The 18,499-nt window shown below is 45.1% G+C and overlaps 1 protein-coding gene across 4 annotated transcripts in view; it reads left to right on the forward strand.

The window, feature by feature from the left end:
* The window catches only part of LOC149365783 (uncharacterized), a 139,356-nt gene that overhangs the window by 98,949 nt on the left and 21,908 nt on the right, over positions 1-18,499 (forward strand). For 3 of the 4 annotated variants that reach the window (XM_089546060.1, XM_089546067.1, XM_089546071.1), the window contains 5 exons: positions 5,057-5,151; positions 13,224-13,320; positions 15,597-15,692; positions 17,078-17,132; positions 18,152-18,342. In XM_089546060.1, coding sequence (XP_089402186.1) covers positions 5,057-5,151; positions 13,224-13,320; positions 15,597-15,692; positions 17,078-17,132; positions 18,152-18,342 — 534 coding nt within the window. Of the gene's footprint in view, positions 1-5,056; positions 5,152-13,223; positions 13,321-15,520; positions 15,693-17,077; positions 17,133-18,151; positions 18,343-18,499 lie in introns of those variants that run through there. The other variant, XM_089546078.1, reaches the window with a different exon arrangement.

The following is an 18,499-nucleotide window of genomic DNA, read 5'->3' on the forward strand; positions in this document are numbered from 1 at the left end:
TGTTGTGAGAACACATTTTCTTGTAGTATTTTGGGGCCTTGCATCAGAAATTCCTTTAGTAAAAAGAGGATTTACTGTAGTATAGAGCAGGTTCTATAGTATAGACCAGTTCTGTCGCAACAACAGACAACTTCACACTACTACAGAAAAATCTCGTAATGACAGGACGCCTGAAATTTGTACTTTGGGGCCGGTTCTGTCTCATTTTTTTACTGGGTTTGAATCAATCTATCCAGAAGCCTGCTCAGTGGCTGAGCGCGTTAATTGGAACGGCCTTATTTGTTATCCACAAGCGATGGCGACGACTGCTGCTGCTGGTGTTGGTGAAAACTTTTTAATAAACAAAAGGAGAGTTTGCAGACCAAAAATGGCCCTTTACATAGGTGGAGTTTTTAGTCTGGGACCCCGCGGGACGAGGCCGCTACTCGCGCCCGTTGGACTAGAGCCCTTTGAGACTCCAGCCCCGGGCAGTTGAGCAGGGCTACCTCCCATGCCTCTAGGGAAGGGGAAGGATTGGGGGGGGGGGGGGGAAAGGGAAGGATTCTTTTGACAGGCCCAAACCATGTGGAAGGTATCGGATACTTCCCCACAGTGAGGGCAGCGCCCATCAATTTTGGGGTCGAAATGTTTCACTATTGCAGGACAAAACAGAGTGTTGGTCTGCAAGCGCCTCAGAGTTCGCTCATCAGCTTTACTCAGGCCCTTAGCAGGGACCGGGAAAAGCCGATGGCGTTCGCAATAGTCCAGAATTTCTCTGAACCGCAGAAGCGGTTGCACAGTCACCGAGGCGGAAGAGCCTGGATGAGGTGCCCGGTAGGTAAGCGCTCGGGCAGCCGCGTCCGCAGCCTCATTGCCTCTAACGCCCTGATGGCCCGGTGTTGCTGGCTGCTTGAAGCATTGAGCGGCAGTCTGGGTCCCACCGGCGCTTCCCGTTCAGTGTATACACGCGTCTTGTAATGTAAGCAATAGCCGATTTCAGATCACTTTTGTAAAACTTACATTCGTTGTCCATTTGTGTTCGCTCTCCACAATCGCCGATATTGCACACACGCACCCTACGAACTGATTAGGCCTATCGCGAGAGGAGGTCGTCGTCACTTGCTGAGCGTGAGTAGCTTTTCAAGTGTGTGCATTATTTTTAGTTGCTGATGATTCAAAACAATTTCTCATTAAAAGGCGCAGTCAAGAAAGTAAGATGGCGATTTTAAGACCTTTTATTCTCAAAACGATTTTTTTTTTTCATGTCGGACCACTGCTGTTGAGAATACACACTCGCCTTGCTGGACCAAAGTTCGCCAAACTCACTACGAGTTCTGCAACGAGTGCCACTAAAGCTCATCGTGTGGCATTGCGTGAATGGTACTTTAGGCGAATGTCACTCGTTGAAGGTGACTCTAAATGCGTCCGTGTGACAGGGGTATATAGTCGCATACAACTTCAGTCTGCTGTGAAGCTCCGCTGACATTCAGGACCGGCGCACAGAATTCTCTCGCGACAGAAAATACTACGTTGTTAAAACTTCTCTTTTCACCTAAACAAGAAGCTAATCACAAGAAGAAAGTTAGAATTTTGACACCTGGCTTGTTCAATAAAGTCAGATGTTAAAAAGCTGATCTCGTTTACTTTCATGACTGGCTAGTGGAATAATACAGTACTTCGCGGACCGTGGCCCACTGTTAACTACTGCTGTTTTTTTTTTAAGCTGTATCCTACTATAGGAAATCAGAAATGTGCTGAGAGGTGGTTGGTACATTATTCCAACTAGCCTACCAAAAAAAGGGCAAAGATAACGTGAGAGACGCATACGACACAGCAAGCGTCAGCTTCCAGCAACGTATTTTGCGACAGTCCCCCCTCTTTCCTATGAAATAATGAATTGAACGCAAACGCTCACCAATCTCCGCCTTCAGGGCATCGTACTAGGTAACCACAGTCGGCGACCCATTCATGACTGCAGCATCTGTGGGAATTGCATACCTCGCTTAACATGTTGTCTTCGCATAACACAAAAAGCCTTTTGGTTCGCGTAATGGTTCCTGTCACTGCCGAAAAAGCCCTCGTGATAATCAGAGCGCTGAATCGAGCGATAAACCCTTCACAAGGACATAACCGGTAAAGTACGGAGTCCCGAAAACCATCTCTGGCCGCCGCCGCTGCAGTCGGATCATCACCGAGATATATGGACCCTTTTCGCCTAATGGCACGTCAGTCTGTGAAACTCGCAAACGCTTTGCACCTACAAGCTCGGCATTGCAGGTGGCTGGCTGGTAAAAGGCGATTGACCGCGAGATAGCTTGTACCCGCCGCCATCTTTGAGACTAGAAGCACGGCGGCGCGTTCTTCCGATGCACTTATCACCACATTTTCCGACTTGCAAAGGGGCGCGACCGGATGGGCAAAATCCCGACCGTTCCCGTATCGCCTTTTTTTTTTCTTCTCCCGATTAGAGCCGCCTGGGTACGCGTCGCGCCTGCTGCACCACGCTGTCAGTAATCGCACGTTTTGTCTGCCAGACGTACGCTGGTGACGTAGGCCTGGAGTGATCTTTTGATTAGAGGACAACTTTTTGGGCGTTCAATCGGGATGGATTGGTCCAGCATGGCTGCCGGCGGGTGTCAGTAATAGCGGATCGGCATAGAAAGCAGGCCGCGGGCAAGCCTACGGTGAGTGGTGGGCATGCAACCCTGTAAGAATTGATGAGATGTGCAGCGCTTCAGTGGCGCTTTTGTTCCAGATTCCCCGATTCAACGCGCCTTCTGCGACTTCAGGGATACGCGTTTCGTTTTTCTTGGGCTTAACACGTTAGGCCTAACGTTTTAACAACATTGTGCGTGATGGTGTCGCATCGTAGAGAACGGTCCATTGTTAAAGGGAACATGCGATCGCGTGGCCTCCGCGCTTCGCAGAGCGCTGCCGCTGAGAACTTGTGGGAATTGTCGGCACAAGACGCAGGCGCAGTAAGCATGACGGCTGGTTATTCCGCGCATTCGCCTGATGCCGCCTATTCTCGCCGCATCTAGGCGGCAGGGCGTCGTGAAGCGCAGAGTGCACACGATCGCATGTTCCCGTTAACAATGGACCGTACTGTACACGCCGCGCGTCTAAGCTGGCGGTTCGTCTGTGATGCTCGGGTAACTGACGAGCACAAGCGAATGAAAGCCATTATCCACCTGCGGCGGGAAACCGGCCTTTCCGCCCGCGTTGAGGGTACACGTGTTGCGGTATCGCGCACCCACTACGCGCTGGCACGCGCCACGGTTGTTGCCGCGCTTATCGCTGGCTTATCGCGTCACGAGACAAGCGAGTGGCGATTACGCGTTCTGTACTTCCTCGCGCAGCCGTATTGCGCCGGTCGTGTTTGTCCGCGGCCGAGCCGAGCGAACGATAAGACATCGACAGATAGCGCCCGCGCTTGCTGCTAAACTTGCGGCCCGTTCCGGCTTCGTCGTACCGGTCAGCGTCTGACCGTATCCGCTTCGGGCCCTGACACTGACATTTTCCTCGCGTTCTTTCGCCGGTGCTGGTTCTCGCGGCGGCAATTGTTCAGGCATCCGCGTTTTTTTTTTTTTTTTTGCACCGGAACTAGTCCCGATTTCACTGACAGCTTGGTTCAACTCCGCTGTCTCGTTGACTGAACGTCCATGATTCCTTGTGTACAGGCGCTGAAGGTAGAATTTATGGCATGAAACGTCAGTAACATTCCTTATTGGCACCTTTTTTGCGACTTGTATTTGCCTAGTTCTGGTCACCACTTCACTTTTTGTTTGTTTTTTGGTTTACTGTTATCAATAGGTTAGAAAATATAGGAAAAAGTGGCATCTGTAGAGTTTCAGTGGAAGTTTTATGCTGTGAATGCTATGGGTGGATAGTGCAGCTGGAATTGCGGACATGATGTTTAGTTTTGTGCTGGTCATGCAGTTTTACTGGTCATGGTCATTCGGTCGCCACTTGCTTTGCTTTATATTATATGCGTTGCTGAGCTACACAATGATTTAAGCTCCCCAGTGAAAGAGCCCTGTAAAAAAACTAAAGGCCTTTGAAATTTTGATCTTGGTATAACCAGCTAGACAAACGGTCTGCTAAGCCACTGTGGCACTAGATACTTGGCCAACCTGCTAGTGAATTTTGAATAGCTGCAGTGATCTCAGTGACAATAAATGGAAAGGAGATGAAACGTCAAACATGAGTAGAGGTGATTTGAGCCCAGGAACAGTATGACAAAACAGAAATTGCACTAAATGAAGGTGCGTTGAAAATTCCCATGCATGGAAACTATAATGGAGACACTGTGGTGTCTCGAGATCTAACTCCACATGGCTACAGCTGCTCTGTGTTTGCCATTTAACTACTGGCTGTACCTACCCTGTAAATGAGCCCTATTGCAAAGGCAACAAAAAACTCCCTGCGGTTGTGTCATAGATTCAAAAACAAGAAAACTGTGTTTTTTTGCGCTAGTGCACTGGGTCAGTGTAGGTGTATGTGACTCATTTTTTCTCTTGTGATACGATGCAGTGAGTGATAGTCACGTTTACGTGTGCAGTGGACTTAATTGATTCCAGAGTTGTGGCGATGCTCATTGACTGTGTTTTTTAGAGGGGTGCTGGCACGTAATATTGCAAAGAAGCAGTTTTTCCGATCTGAGGTTTGATTTTGGTACCTAATAGGGATTTCCCGGATATCTTCGGTTTTTCAGAAAACCCTGAACAAAAGTTCACCGCAGGCGTCTTGTGGATGGGCTGCTTGTATTTATATGCACTGGAATCACAAGTTCGGTTATGCTGCCCGTGCCACTCTCGACCCGAATATGGAGAGAACATTACAGGCACGTTCACAGAGTATCTTGGAGCAGACATGTGTTGGCTTTTGTGCCAGGAACCTGTGCATCTTGTTGCTCAATGGTTTTGGTACATTCAGATTAATACTTTGCATGTAGCGACAGGGAGCAGTCAAACAGCAGGTTGAACCGTGCATGTTAGGAGTGGCCAGAGCTGTGTTTGGTACTTGCTGCTGCCAGCGGTGGCTGATGCCCCCTTTTCCCGTTCTTGTTGTGGTGCAGGAATTGGAAGACGCACTTCTGAATCCCGAGAGCCTGGTTGTTCCTGACGTTTGCGCCCGGCTGTTGAGGTTCATCACTAGGCAGTCCACTGTTCTGTGAGTTGGCTCTCGGCAGCTGTGCCACACAGGGAGTGCTTGGTTGTGCAGCTCACGCAGATGCACATTTTTGTACATCCTCTACAAAGGCTTGAGCAGATTTGTGTCCCTGCGAAGCATGGTTTCAGCAATACTGCATAAATTTCGTGCTGAAAAAAAAAAAAAACATCCTACTGGTCAATTACTGCAAAGGTAATGGGCAAAAAGAGTCCATAGCAGTACTGTGCCTTTTTAAAGCAAGGTTGTAACCTTACTTCGTTTGTTTTTCTTTCAGTTGTTGGTTGGGCACAGTTCTGAGTCAACGTGCCAACTTTAGGATGTATTAATTGCCTTGGTGCAGTAGTGACGGTAGTGATGGAAGTGAATTCCCTTCATTTTCTGCAGCAACATGTCAGATGTTATTATGAGGAGTAAAATTTCTTTCTGTAGCATGTAAAAACACAACGAAAACAGCGAAAACTTCACGAAGGACGTAGAAAGGGGGGACGAGACTCAGGCACTAACAACTGAACAACTGACTAACAACTGTGTCTCGTCTCCCCTTTCTGCGTCCTTCGTGAAGTTTGCGCTCTTTTCGATCTGATGGAAAACCAACTAGCTCGTGATGTGTTCTTCATGTAAAAACACTTGGCAAGTCCTGGTTTCTGATTAATTTGGCTTGACCATTTTCCTGCTTTAACTGCACGAATGCAGCAATTTTTGCCCAAAGCAGACACGTTTCATTCTTGTTGACTATTTATTCGAAGTATTTATACTGTTCTGGTGATATAGTGATTTGAGGAACAATACTTTTTGATAACTGAAGGGAAAAAAAAATCAATAAATAAACTGTTTGTCCTTCGTAGCTTTAGCGTAGTCAGCACATCATGATAACATTTGTGCATGTATTGTTTGCATCACTGCTGACCCCCCCTCCCGCCAAAAAAGAAAAAGAAGGAAGTGTTTAGAAGGCACTTTATCACCATCATTCAAACATTGTTATATTGGGAACAAAAGGAGACTTCATTTATGACAATGTTGCAAGCATAGTAGTAATCTGTCTTGTGCCTGGCTTGCCATAAGTTTAAAGGCTGAAAAAGAACGAATGATAAATTTGTTGTGCAAATAATGCGTCATTGTGAGCAAACAAAGAGCTGCTTTTGTTATTGTCGACTGCTGTGCGGGTTCACAGTTAAGGCCACATAATTTTTATTTCTGCATGAAATTCGAATAGTGTGTCAGTTTTTTTTTCTTTTTTTCTAGCTGGCCCTTTCATACTTACAAAGGTTATTCATCATATGCCCTCTTAATGTTAAGGAACCTTTCAGTCACGCCTGTAAAATTTTTTTTTTTGAACTATAAACTGAGCGCCTGGGCATTTCACATTGTCAATGCTCGTGCATAATGGCTCCCATCACATTTTTTTTTTTTGAAGTATGGAAACCTGTTTCGTTACCTAGGCAGCTTGTAATTGAGTAAACACATTTGTGTCTCGTGCCAAAGTGTAGAATCGCTGATGTCAAGCATAACTTCATGAAACCACACTCTGTTATTGGGCTGACAGGGGTGATGACACTACTGTGGGTTTTTATACCTATGTTTTGAGGCTACTTGTTCGTTGCATTTTGTTATTCATACACCGCCCCAAGACTCAACAATGTATGTAGTTTTGTCACACTCTTTGGGTGTTATTTCTGAGAAACAGTTTACAAGGCATAGCCAGTGAAGTTGGTCGTCTTAAAATCACTAATGGTTCAAAAAGTCACTTAGTGTGTTAGCACAGTTGTGTGGCACTTACGGAATTATTTTTTTTCTTAGATGAGCCCTACCTTGTTTGGGATCTGTATATTTGACTCCTTGAAGTGTAATTTGTTGTATCAACTAACTTTGTGTTGAGGTTTATACTCTCTTCAGGAACTTGGAGGGCAGACCAAGTTTTGAGCTCGGTAGCGCTGTTTCACCGGTGGAAAGATGTGGGCTGAAATTATTTTAACTTCATTGAAGCATGCATAAAAACTTGCTTCTTGATTTGCTGTCCCTGTTCTGTGAATTTTTTGTTTCACATGCGTCGCACCCTTCCTGCTCCGGTGAAGAACTGTTTCAAATGGGGTGCAGTTCTGAAGAAATCAGTTTTGTTGATGCTGTTTTTGGTTGGAGTATGCCTGCAGTGTATTTTTTTTCTATTTTCTAGTTGCAGCATGTCCTTAATTTTTTTTTTTTCTCCTGTTTGCTGTCTTTGATTAATGTTTGCAGGGCATGAACTTTTTATGCTTGATTGCACGGCATTTGCCATGCAGCTTGAGCAGTTTACTAACTGGTGGTGGTATACAACTCTTTGCTGCTCTGATACTCTGCTGCTGTTGCTGCTAGACTTTACTGCTCTGCTGTTATTTATCTGTGTAGATATTGCATTGAGCCGAAAAGAGGGAAGAATTTCTGGAAGAGCGCAGATTGTTGGGCCATTTGGTAAACGGTCATTTCAAGGAAAACTTTGCACAAAATGCATAGGACATAAGAGAGAAAAAATGCAGGTGAGTGCTAGCTTACGACCGTAATGGAGCAAAATGGAACCCACCCGAGTACTAAGAAGCGCAGGTGTGTAGTTACCAGTATATAACATGTGTAAAAAGAAGCGAGGTGTATATCCTTATCAGTACCGTATCAGCAGCAAAACGAAACCATATAAAGAGGCCGTCGGACATTATAGCTGAGCATAGAAACTGAATAACCAAACAGAGACAGAAATAAATTCTCTTGTTTGGTTGTTGTGTTTTTATGTTAAATTATGATGTCTGATGGCTTTTTTCTGTGTTTTCTTTTGCTGCTTATATGATATCGAACTGATGTAGACCTTGCTTCTTTTTATACGTGCTGTGTACTGATGACTGCACCTGCACTTTTTAGGTCCTCGGGTGGGTTCCGTTTTCTTTCAATGCAGCTGTAAATTTGCTCTCGCTTGTGTTTTTCTCTTCCATGTCCTGACTGTTTCGCACAAAGTTTTCGTTGAAATTTCTAGAGGTTGCACTGCATTAGGTAGAGTTTGATAAAGTCTCAGTCTGTATCTGTCTAACAGGACTAGATGAGACACTCTACTATCAGAGATGAGCGTTATGTGCTAACATATGCATGAAAGCAAACTTGTGAGCTGGCCCCCTGGATTCAGGCCTATACTCCGCGACAACTTTTCTTGGCAATGCAGCCAAAGCTAATGAGGAGAACCGTGCCCTCCTTTTCTATGCTGCGCAATATACACTGTGGTTGCCGTTAATAGTTTCGTCCTAAAACATAGTGTATTGGTGGTAATTATTATTTCAAGCACATCTCTTACATAACCGCACATTTTCAACATTAGAGAGTCTGGTCAGAAACAGTTTTTTTTTTATTACAACAAATTGTGTAGGCATGTTCAGTTGCAGTAAGCCTTCAATTATGGTGACAGCATTAGAGCAAAGTAACCGAGCAGGTTGCCAGACGGTTCTCCTATAGCCAAACTTTTGGCAGAGGGACATAGTTACACGTGCTTCACCTTTTTAGCTTTCTCTTCACTGCCAGAAATAGTTGTCGCGGAGTGTAGTTACAATATTGCAGTTTTGCATTGGGGGCAGATTTAAACTTTTCAAGAGATAACACCACAGGGACAGGATAACAAAAGCAGCCTAGCTCTTGAAGAAACCACTGTTAGGCTGTGCCTCGTCATTTGCAGCCTGTGCAGGTTCATTTTTGTTACTAATTTCTAACTGTTTTAAGTTTTGCATTACACCCCTGGCTCTGTCTGCTTGTTTTTTTCCCCCCTTCAGTTCTGGTCCTCATTTCTGATTTCTCCCTAACTTACAGGTGGGTTCCCTAGTGGCCTTCCCTTTTCCCCCACTAGTCCTCCCTGCTGTGCCTGCTTGTTCCCCACAACATGGCTTGCTCACTAACGCCCTGGGGCAAAGGTTGACGACCAAACGAACGCTGGCGTTTGAACACCAGAACCAAAAGTACTTGCCCATTTTTCTTCAGCACCTTTCTCTGTTCAGAGGCAGAAAAGTTCGCTGTAGAATAAAGCTTGGAAGAAGTGTAATCAGAGTAGTATGAAGTAAAATTAAGTATAATCAGAATAAAGGTGTGTTAATAAGTCTAATATACAAAAAAATATAAACTCATGGAAGGTCGAAAACAGGGCAACCATTGATGACATTCACCTTCGTGCACTGTCTAGGTTATTGCGCACTGCACGCAACTGCTGAATGGGAACTAGTGTTTATTTTGGCCAGCCATTGGGCTGTTTGCTTGTGTTGGGGTTGACCACTGTCCTTGAATGATGATCTCTCTTTGATGATGGGGGGGCGCTGATGATAATATGGTGCTTCTCGCATGCAATTTTGGTTTCAAATTTGTTGAAACTTGTCGCTTCGTTAGGGCCCACATCAATGCAGCTGTCACTAACATAACTTGAAACGAACTTAAACCGCAGCTTTGTTCCAGCGGTGGTATGGTCGATCCTAGTAAAGCGTCACCCCGAGAGCAGGAAATGAAAGTTCGGCGGTGGAAGCATTTATACGGTGTTTCATTTGCATTTCGGGCTATCGAAACGAAATGCAGGGAGGCTGGAGGGGGAGAGGGGGAGAGTGCTTGAAGAGAAGAGGGGTGGAAACGGCGCGACACTTGCGACAGCCACCTGCCTGGCTGCCTGCTTGCACGAGCTGCAGCAGCAGCAGCTCTCCATCGTGTGAGGGGCATTCTGCGATTGAGCCCCCGTGTGTGCAGCTGTTTTTTTTGCCCAGCGCACGGCTGAATGCCCTTGCCATTTGTGCATTCACAGAGGGCCCCGGGCTTCCCTTTTTTTACCCGCTTTTACGCGTGGAGCAGGCAGCGCGCTCGCCTGCGTGGGTGCCCCGCCGTTTCCTTCGGTGCGAAATGCCCCGTCTCTCGCCTCTGATGCCAGTTTGGGCCTAGAATTTTTCTGCCACCTCCCTTTTTGTGTTCACAAGGGTGTCTGTTGGGGAAAAGGCAAAAAGAAAAATGCGATAGGATTTGGAATCATTTTGCAGTGAACAGCGCTGTGTCTCGATGCTGCCGTCAAGATTTCGAATCAACACTTTCCTTGAGATACCCACTCAGATTTGATCCCAAGAAAACTTGGCACAAACTGTGAGCTAAACTAGCCTGAAAATGGTATGCACAATGAGTGTCAAATGAAATGCAGACAGGACGATGTGATGCGTAAACATAAACTAAAAAGTATTAGCTGCCGAAGAAGAAATGTGGGTCAGGCCCATTAACACTTCCACGCAGCAGTCTTTGCACCACTGAAGTGAGAATCAAGTGCCCTTCTATTCAGTCTTCCTCTACCAAAATCTTCTCATTTTGATATTCCCATTTCAGTCGTCTTTTTTGTGTTTCATTTCACACTGACATTACTTCAGTGACCAGAGAGGAAACGGAAGGCCCTGGAGCGGGCGCTATCAGTGAAGTGACTGCCTTTCATAGTCGGGAGTATCGGGTTTTATTGAGACTAACAACTGTTGCTTTATGTCAGGAATGCTGTTTTGAAAGCGTTTTTCTTAAGTGCACTTGGATATGGTGATAGATAGGCTGTGGTATGTTTGAAAGGAAAATAACTTTTGCAGTATGTACCCAGTTTTCCAGCATTTTTATTGAGCCTTCAAAGTATCACCAGTAATGATTAATATTAACGCTACTTTCCCTCTGAAAAGTATAAAATTTTCTAGTATCTAGACAGCATTCATCTTTTCACCTTTTTCCGTGTCATTTACCGGGAAAGTCAAAGCCGTGTTTTTTGCACACACACAAAAAAAGCAACACGTTGAGAGGCAGCTGCAGACTGACAGCCTGCTGATTGGGCGTCACATATGTCAGCATGTTTCATCATACCGTATTCTAAAACTGACATAAAACTGACCATTCAATCTTGCAACATGTTTTGCATCTCCACTTGCATTGATGATGGCAGTTTTGAGTAATTTGTCACACTTGCTTGCAGGTGGAGACAGATAGATAATAATGGCTCTAGTTTTGCTTGCAGTATTGTGTCTGTGATGAAGAAGTATATCTTTTTTTTATTTTTGTGAGAACAGACAAGGCTGGAATGTCTTTAGAATTTTGAATTTAAATTGTGGGTTTTTATTGTGACAGTTTCACGCTGCGTGTTGCTGCAAGATACTATGACTTTAGGGACATCGAGGACAAATTGACGCTGGCCTGCATACTGCGTTCTTGTGACCAAGAGGCTACTTTTTGCTGAAAACTGAGTTTAATAAACCTGAAAAGGTGAAAAAATAAAATGCAGGTATCAGCACCATCAACTGATTTAAGAAGCAAGCTGGTGTGCCGAGGCCATTTTTTTGCACACGACTCCCTAAAGTATGGCTGCACTGACATTCGCTTCCAAGCAGTGGTTATGGAGTCCTTTTCTAGTGGTAGAAAAACTTTGAAATCCAGTTTTCTCAGCAATAAAGGTGTCTTTTGCTACTAGACAAAAATCAGCTTTGCGAAAAAAGTGACAGAATCAATTTTGAATAAAAATAAAATTTTGACGGAGTTGTCCTCCTAGCTTCTTTCTGGTGAACTATGGGTTTTTGGAGGTGCTGCAGAAAAATTAAAGCTTGGCTGTGATGCATGCTTTCTTGTTCTATGGGTGTCTATAGGTTTCTTTTTCATGTTTTGTGTGCTTGCGCACCTTTGTGCTGCCTGGATCTTTTTCTCAGTGGTGGTGGGCAGCCCTTCATTGGAATGGCTTTTAAAACTTGCCAAGGACTTGCTTTGTGATAGTTGGATGTTTGGAAAGTCTTGAATTTGATTTGCATAGCGAAGATTCAGGTTATATTTTGAGCTGCTTTCGTAGTTGGGGTTAACTGCAGTTTTTATCTCTTGCTAAAATATATCATGCCAAGTGAGGTAATGAAAGCATTTAGCATAGTGTAGACACGTACCGGTTTACAGTATGCCTCCTCCACATGTGCAGTGGCAGGGCCACTGCACGTGCGCAGGAGGCATCCGGTAAATTGGTATACCGTATTGGTATACCGGTATTGGTCTATGCTATACTAAAACCCTCCAATGAAACTGAAAATACGGGCAGTGATGAACATTTGTTTACCTAAACTAACAGTCTAATCTCGTCCTAGCGGGAAACTTGATGCGAATGTGTAAGAATGGAGGAGGATCACCAGCCTTGGGAGACTTGTCATCGGTGGCCCAGAGCGATGTGTACTGTTTGAAATGAGTCATTTTGGCCTCATAATCTCTGCTCATAACATGCTCATAGATTCTTGTGAACTGCTGCTCATAGTCTCATAATGCAAGAACAGCCAGGATAGAACAGGGCAGTTTAAATTGGTTACCAAAGGGGGCTGTCTCGTGCCCTCTGAAGTGTCCGTGTGGCTTGACATTGTGAATTGAAAACAGTTGGCCGTGGCGTGGTATACTGTTAATGTGCCTGGGTATTCACTAGTTCGGTTAAGGAGAAGTGCTAGGTGTTACATGGTATGGTTGTTTTTTGTAAGCATTCTACTTTGCCTCAATATGTCAGCCACGTCACTTGCACCTTTGAAGGCGTTAATGCGCTGCAGCACAATTTCTATGTTTCATCATTCAGTGATGCAGGTTCGTTTTCATGACTGGTTTTGACTGCATCACATTTGCTTTTCTTACTTCCACAGCAGTGGAAATTAATTGCATTTCCAGTTAGGGTCTAGTTGTGTAGAACACACGGAACACCTGCGATTTCCTGCATGTAGGTGGAAGAAGGAAATTAATGTGGCGGTTTGCTGCGCAGCAATGCATGTGAGTTTAAGTGACGAGCATTTCTGTCTTATTCACCTGAAACATACAGCACGGGGCATGCATTAAGCGTCGGTACATGGGCTTACAGTCTGGAATTAAATGAGAAACTGGGCTAGTTGGATTGGATTCGTGTGTCCTTTGCAATAATTCCATCGTAAAATACAGTCTTCCGTCACCAAGCATGAGAACAGTTTCAGCATCTTGTCTCTGGTGACAATCAGACCTTCTGTCATGTCTTGAAAATGTGAGGGGAGAGACATCTCAAGAGAGCATTGCATTATGCTGTGTTCATTTTGGCGTTGCAGGATCTCCAGTTTTGAAGACACTCTGACCGAACTTCTGAAAGAGAAGGAAGTCTCGTTCTCCAAAGGACCCTGGAGGGACCTGTCTCCAGGTGACAAGGTACGCTGAATCCTTTTGATCTTGGCGAGTCACAGTGTGTAATTGGTGAATGATGTTGCCGTGGGCAGCAAATGAGGCCTTTACCTATGCTGGTTATTGGACAGAGTGCGCAGGAAAAAACAAAAGTGCGTGTGGAAGGTTTGTTGTTTTCTATTCTTGGTCGTGCAGTTTTCTTTCTTTCTTTCTTTCTTTCTTTATTTATTTCATTTTCTCACAACAGAGAAAAAAGGAGCAGGAGCTAAAGGCTCATAGCCTGACAGAGGCTCCTGCCCCAGGTAGCACAATTCGGCATTCAGTGCATACTTAATAAAAAGAAAAGATAGACAGGGAAACAGCTCTCAATTACATAAACACAATTGAACATATAAATATTTGAACATATAAAAGTGAACATATAAATATGAAATTAGACAACACTTAGTAGAATTTAAGGGAAGAAAGAAACGCTAAATGCACATCTCGGCACTCTACAAAACTCGTGAAATTTCAAACACACACACACACATAGATTACAGACACATAGCACACCGTACTCTGATAATACATATACACCTTGATTACACCGAAAATTAATGAATGCAAACAATGTCTCATTGAAGGAAAGAAATGGGTTTTTTTAACAAATACGATTTGACATATTTCTTAAACTCCAGTTTTTGGAATTTAATTTCTTCTCCTATGAAATTCAGCAAATAAGGAACTTGGAAATTCAAGATCTGTCTGCCATAATTGGTCCTAGTGAGTGGTATTCTTCTTGTGTGTTTACGTAAGGTGTATTTTGATTCTTGGAGGTTTGCTTCCCCATGTTTACGTCGGATGAGGTGAAAGTCTGAGTCTTGCTGCGCATAATTTGGTCGGAAAATTGGCCTGAAACTGAGACATGTTTGATGAAGGTCTGTGGGTAGCAGGTTGTAGTTTGAATTCTATTTCACCACGGAGGCCCATTTGAACACAAGTAGAGGGCGGCCACACGGGCCATGCTGGAGGATTTCGTGCAAATTTTCATCTGCATGTATTTCATTTTGCTGGATTGGCACACGTCTCGGCCCTCGCATCTCTTCCTGTTGATCTTTAGCTTGCTCGCTTCTATTTTACGGTGCTTTTGCACCTCATTAGTTGGTTTTTCTGAAGTTCGATTCCAGTGCATGCACGATGTGTGTTTTCGGTGGTTCATTGTTGACCTAGCAGCAGTTTTTTTTTTTCTCTTTTTAAGGAGAAGCAGTGTTGCTTATATATACTCTGTTTATGTAAAATTTGGGGGACACCTAATTTTATTACATGCGTGATGCAGTGGCATAGTGCTGCTTGGCACAACTTCCGGTTAAGTCAGCGTCACTTCCGGCCTGGTGATGTCACCTCCAGTCGATGTCATAAGCCATGACTGGTCATATGACTTACACACATACACAGTTGCCGCACACAGCATCACAGCACCCCCATCTGCCAAAGTGCCACTACATACTGTCTAGGCTCTGGCGTGAGATCATGACGCCAACACAGAATGGTCCAACGAGCTTCTTATGATTTCACATAATAATAAAAAAAAAAAACACCACAAATGGGAAGTTGCATGGGATTCATAGGAAGAGCAACAGATTTATGTTTTCTTATTGTCAGTGTCATTCACATTCACTGAAGATTGAATTTAGTCTAAGAGTGCAGCGTAGAGAAACGTTCATGCAGTGCTATAACATACAGAGCAATAGAGTAACAAAAAGGCTTCGTGTGCGTGGGTCTTGGAAGAAATGCGACACAATAGTAGTCAGTGAAGGGTAAAATTGTTTGTAGTGTAGTTTTTAACCAAACAGATTTGCAGTGCTAATATGCCTGCTGTAAAGAGGAAATTCTGAAAATGCGGGGTTGATGTCCACCTAGGATTCCTGTTAATACGCCACTCTTTCTAGAGTGCAGCAGCTGAGAAATGAGCCACTAGATGCAGAAAGAGAGTCCCAGTGCTTGAGTTAAGTGAAGCAGTAGGCTAAAATAAACATTGGTGCATTGGTGCATATTTGCGGGGGGGCATCATGGTTTCGATATTCCCACAGTTACACTGGACAGTTTAGAATTGAGCGCGCTGCACACATTCCTGTGCTACAGCTTCTTCCTTGATTGGTGTTTCTCGGAGCGCGTTTGCCCGTTGACAGCGAGTGTTCAATTACAGCGTGTCCTCTCCCTGGCTGGACGTTGTGCCGTTTTGCAGGTGGTGTCTGGTGGTTTGTGCGCCTGTTCTTGGCCGCATGTGCTTGAGTCTTCTTGCTTGTCCTCCTCCTCCTCAGCTCCTGACCGTCAAGTGGCTACTGGACTATGCCTACGAGTCCCAGGAGGAAGAGCTGTCCGAGTTCCTGGACGACCACTACGACGCCGAGGATTTGGTGAGAGAGCTGTCTCTTAAAAAACGGGTTTTAGACTGAGCTCCATGTACGCGAAAAAGTAAGCGACACGACAAGGCGGCGCGGCGACGACGGCTGGCTGTCGCTCTGTCGCCCACTGGCCAAGCTCCATGCGCTGCGACAACGCGAACGCGAAATGGAGACGACGATCAGTGTTGCTGGCATAATACACCGCAAAGCTGTTTGCGCCTATAACAAGAGTCACATTATTTGCAAGGATTAAAATTTTGGGCATGAAAATGCCAAATAAAATGTGTTTACAGATTTGTCATTACATGTCATTGTCACGGGCGCCGCCGTGTTGCCTGAACGTGGCGTGCACACCTGTTTGAACCTCGCGCGCTTTCTGACGTCAAACGACGAGTACTCGCTAAGCCTAGCAGCACTGCAAACACAGAAGCAGTCTGAAAATCTGGGGTGTTTTATCGCTAAAATTTTGTGGTTGAGGCCAATTCAGACAAAGCGAAAGCTTCATGTGCATTTAGTTTGCCGTGAACGTGGGGCACAGCGTAGCGACAACGACGAATCGGTGGTGAAGCAAGATTCCCGGCCATAGCCAGCACCATCTTGAATTCCATGTGGCTTTGCCAGAGCCGGCAAGAGGCTCGGTAGTGACGTACGCTGCCGGATTAGCCGCTATTGGCTAATCGCGTTGGCAACTTCCGGGCGACGAGCGAAATTTTCTGTGGGTGCAGATCCGAGCGACACGACAAGCGACATGGGCATTTCGCTTCGCGCGACAGCATCGCTCGTCGCTTGCCGCTGTCGCGTTGGCGTGAGTTTTCGCGTACATGGAGTTCAGCCTTTTCTGCATGGCTTTGTTGTAATTCGGCCGTGCAGCTGTAATTAGTGGACCACCACACTGCTTCGTGGGTAGAGGACACTAATCGGTAGAGTAGCTATCACTCACTTGTATGTGCAAGGTGTCTTACACCAAAAGTGCCCCAAAATTGTTTGTTTCAGTGCCTTAATGCACCAACAGTTTTGGTATGTCGGTATCTGTGCATCTAGGACAGATAGAGATGTAATTTGTGAAGTTTGATATGAATTGATAAATTGCTCTTTCCAAGCAACCTCTTGGGGCCAGTCATTCATTTAACTGCCACATGCATCCTGGCATGGTGGGCAGGTTGTGATGACGTCAGAAAGTCACGTGACCTTTTTGCTTGTAGTGCCGCCGTGGCCACTGCCACCACCGGATTTCCTGCATGCTGAAGTGGTAACGATAACTGCTTTCAGGAAATGGTTTTAAGGGCGCATGTGGCCTTGTTTTACATTCGTGTGATGTTGTTTTGGAACACTTGTCATGCTCTGCTTTGCGTTCTTTGTTACATTGCCCTGAATTTGTGCTGTGTTTTTCTTTGCAGCGTGGCATTCGTGTAGGGCAAGATGCGCTTGACAATGTGTACTGGTACTTGGAAGGTAAGATGCCATGCATTCACCTTCTTAGTCGTTATCTCCAATTCGTTTAAGCAGTTCAGTTTGAAAGGGGACGGTGTATGTGTGTTTTTTTTAGCCTCCGTTTTCCTTTTTCACCTTGGACTGGCATAAGCATACCCCCCCCCCCTCCCCCCCTCAAAAAAAAAAAAATTGTTTTGGTCCCATCTGTTGCATCACACTTGAAAGGTTGTTTGAAACGGTGACCTTGAAACCAAACCTTCAAGTGACTGTTGATGGCTCATAAATTCGTGTCGCTTGAAGAGTGATTTGCAGATTTTAAAAAAATTTCTATTATTACTTCAAAAAGCAAAAGTTAGTTTTGTGCAGTATACGCAGTTCATTTCATATCTTTTGCATCAGCCAGCTGCAGTGGCCAAAGTAACGGGCATTGCAAAATGGACAGAGAGAAGCAAGAACTTTTCAAAAGTAACTTATGGCAGCCATCAAACGGTTTTGACTTAGCACACTCACACTTGATCCGGGTAATAGAAGGCATCTCTCTCTTTCTCTTTAATGGGGCTTGGAATCTGCAGCTTCATAACAGGTATTTAGAACTACTTAGTGATTGTTGCTGAGTGTGTAAGCAACATTTTTTTTAGCGCTGCTCTGTCTTAATGTTATTGTGATTGTCCGTTTGACATAATGTGCTTGCTGCAGTGTGTTTGAAATTTCGGATGCTGTCAAAGCGATGTGTATGGCAGCACTTTGTTAGGCACGAGTGTATTTTGTTCAGAGTGTATATTAGGCGTTTTGGTTTGTCGCGCATTTACTGCCATCCCCAAGCATGCAGTGATTCTAACGTTATCTAGTGTGACCGATTTCTTTTTTAAAGGTGCTCTAGGTTGTCATTTGAAAAAGTGTTCTGTTCAATTGCTTTAGGTGCATCCTAAGTCTGTTCCATGGTCTGCATGGCGCTACTTTGTTTTCGAGTTCTATCCGCACTCCTTTCCTCTTGCCGTAAACAACCAATTTCCTGCACTCGCCCTCTTGGCGCCCACCAGACCTTCGCCTCTACCGGGAGCTGTGCCCCAAGAAGCCCCAACGCAGCCGGGAGTGGGACTGTGTCTGCCTGACAGTGTCGGACTGGCAGGGCTTCCTCAAGCAGTTCCGCAAGTCCTCCAATCCGCGGGAGAAACAGTTGCACGCCTTCCTCTCGTCGCATCTCTTCCCCATCGTCCAAGCCCAGGCACAGGTGCGTGGCCGGTTCACCTGGATTTCCTGTGTGCCTTGCAGTTCTTAAAAACCTAAAGGCGAAAAATGCATTTTCGCGATTGCCGTGGTTTGGAAAGACGGTGTGCGAGATATCCGCATGAAGCATTGAACACAGATGCGTGAAGACTATGGGAGTG

The sequence above is a fragment of the Amblyomma mixtum genome, chromosome 1 (genome assembly GCF_055824585.1).
Source record: "Amblyomma mixtum isolate Tamu chromosome 1, ASM5582458v1, whole genome shotgun sequence".
NCBI classification, from domain to species: Eukaryota; Metazoa; Arthropoda; class Arachnida; order Ixodida; family Ixodidae; genus Amblyomma; species Amblyomma mixtum.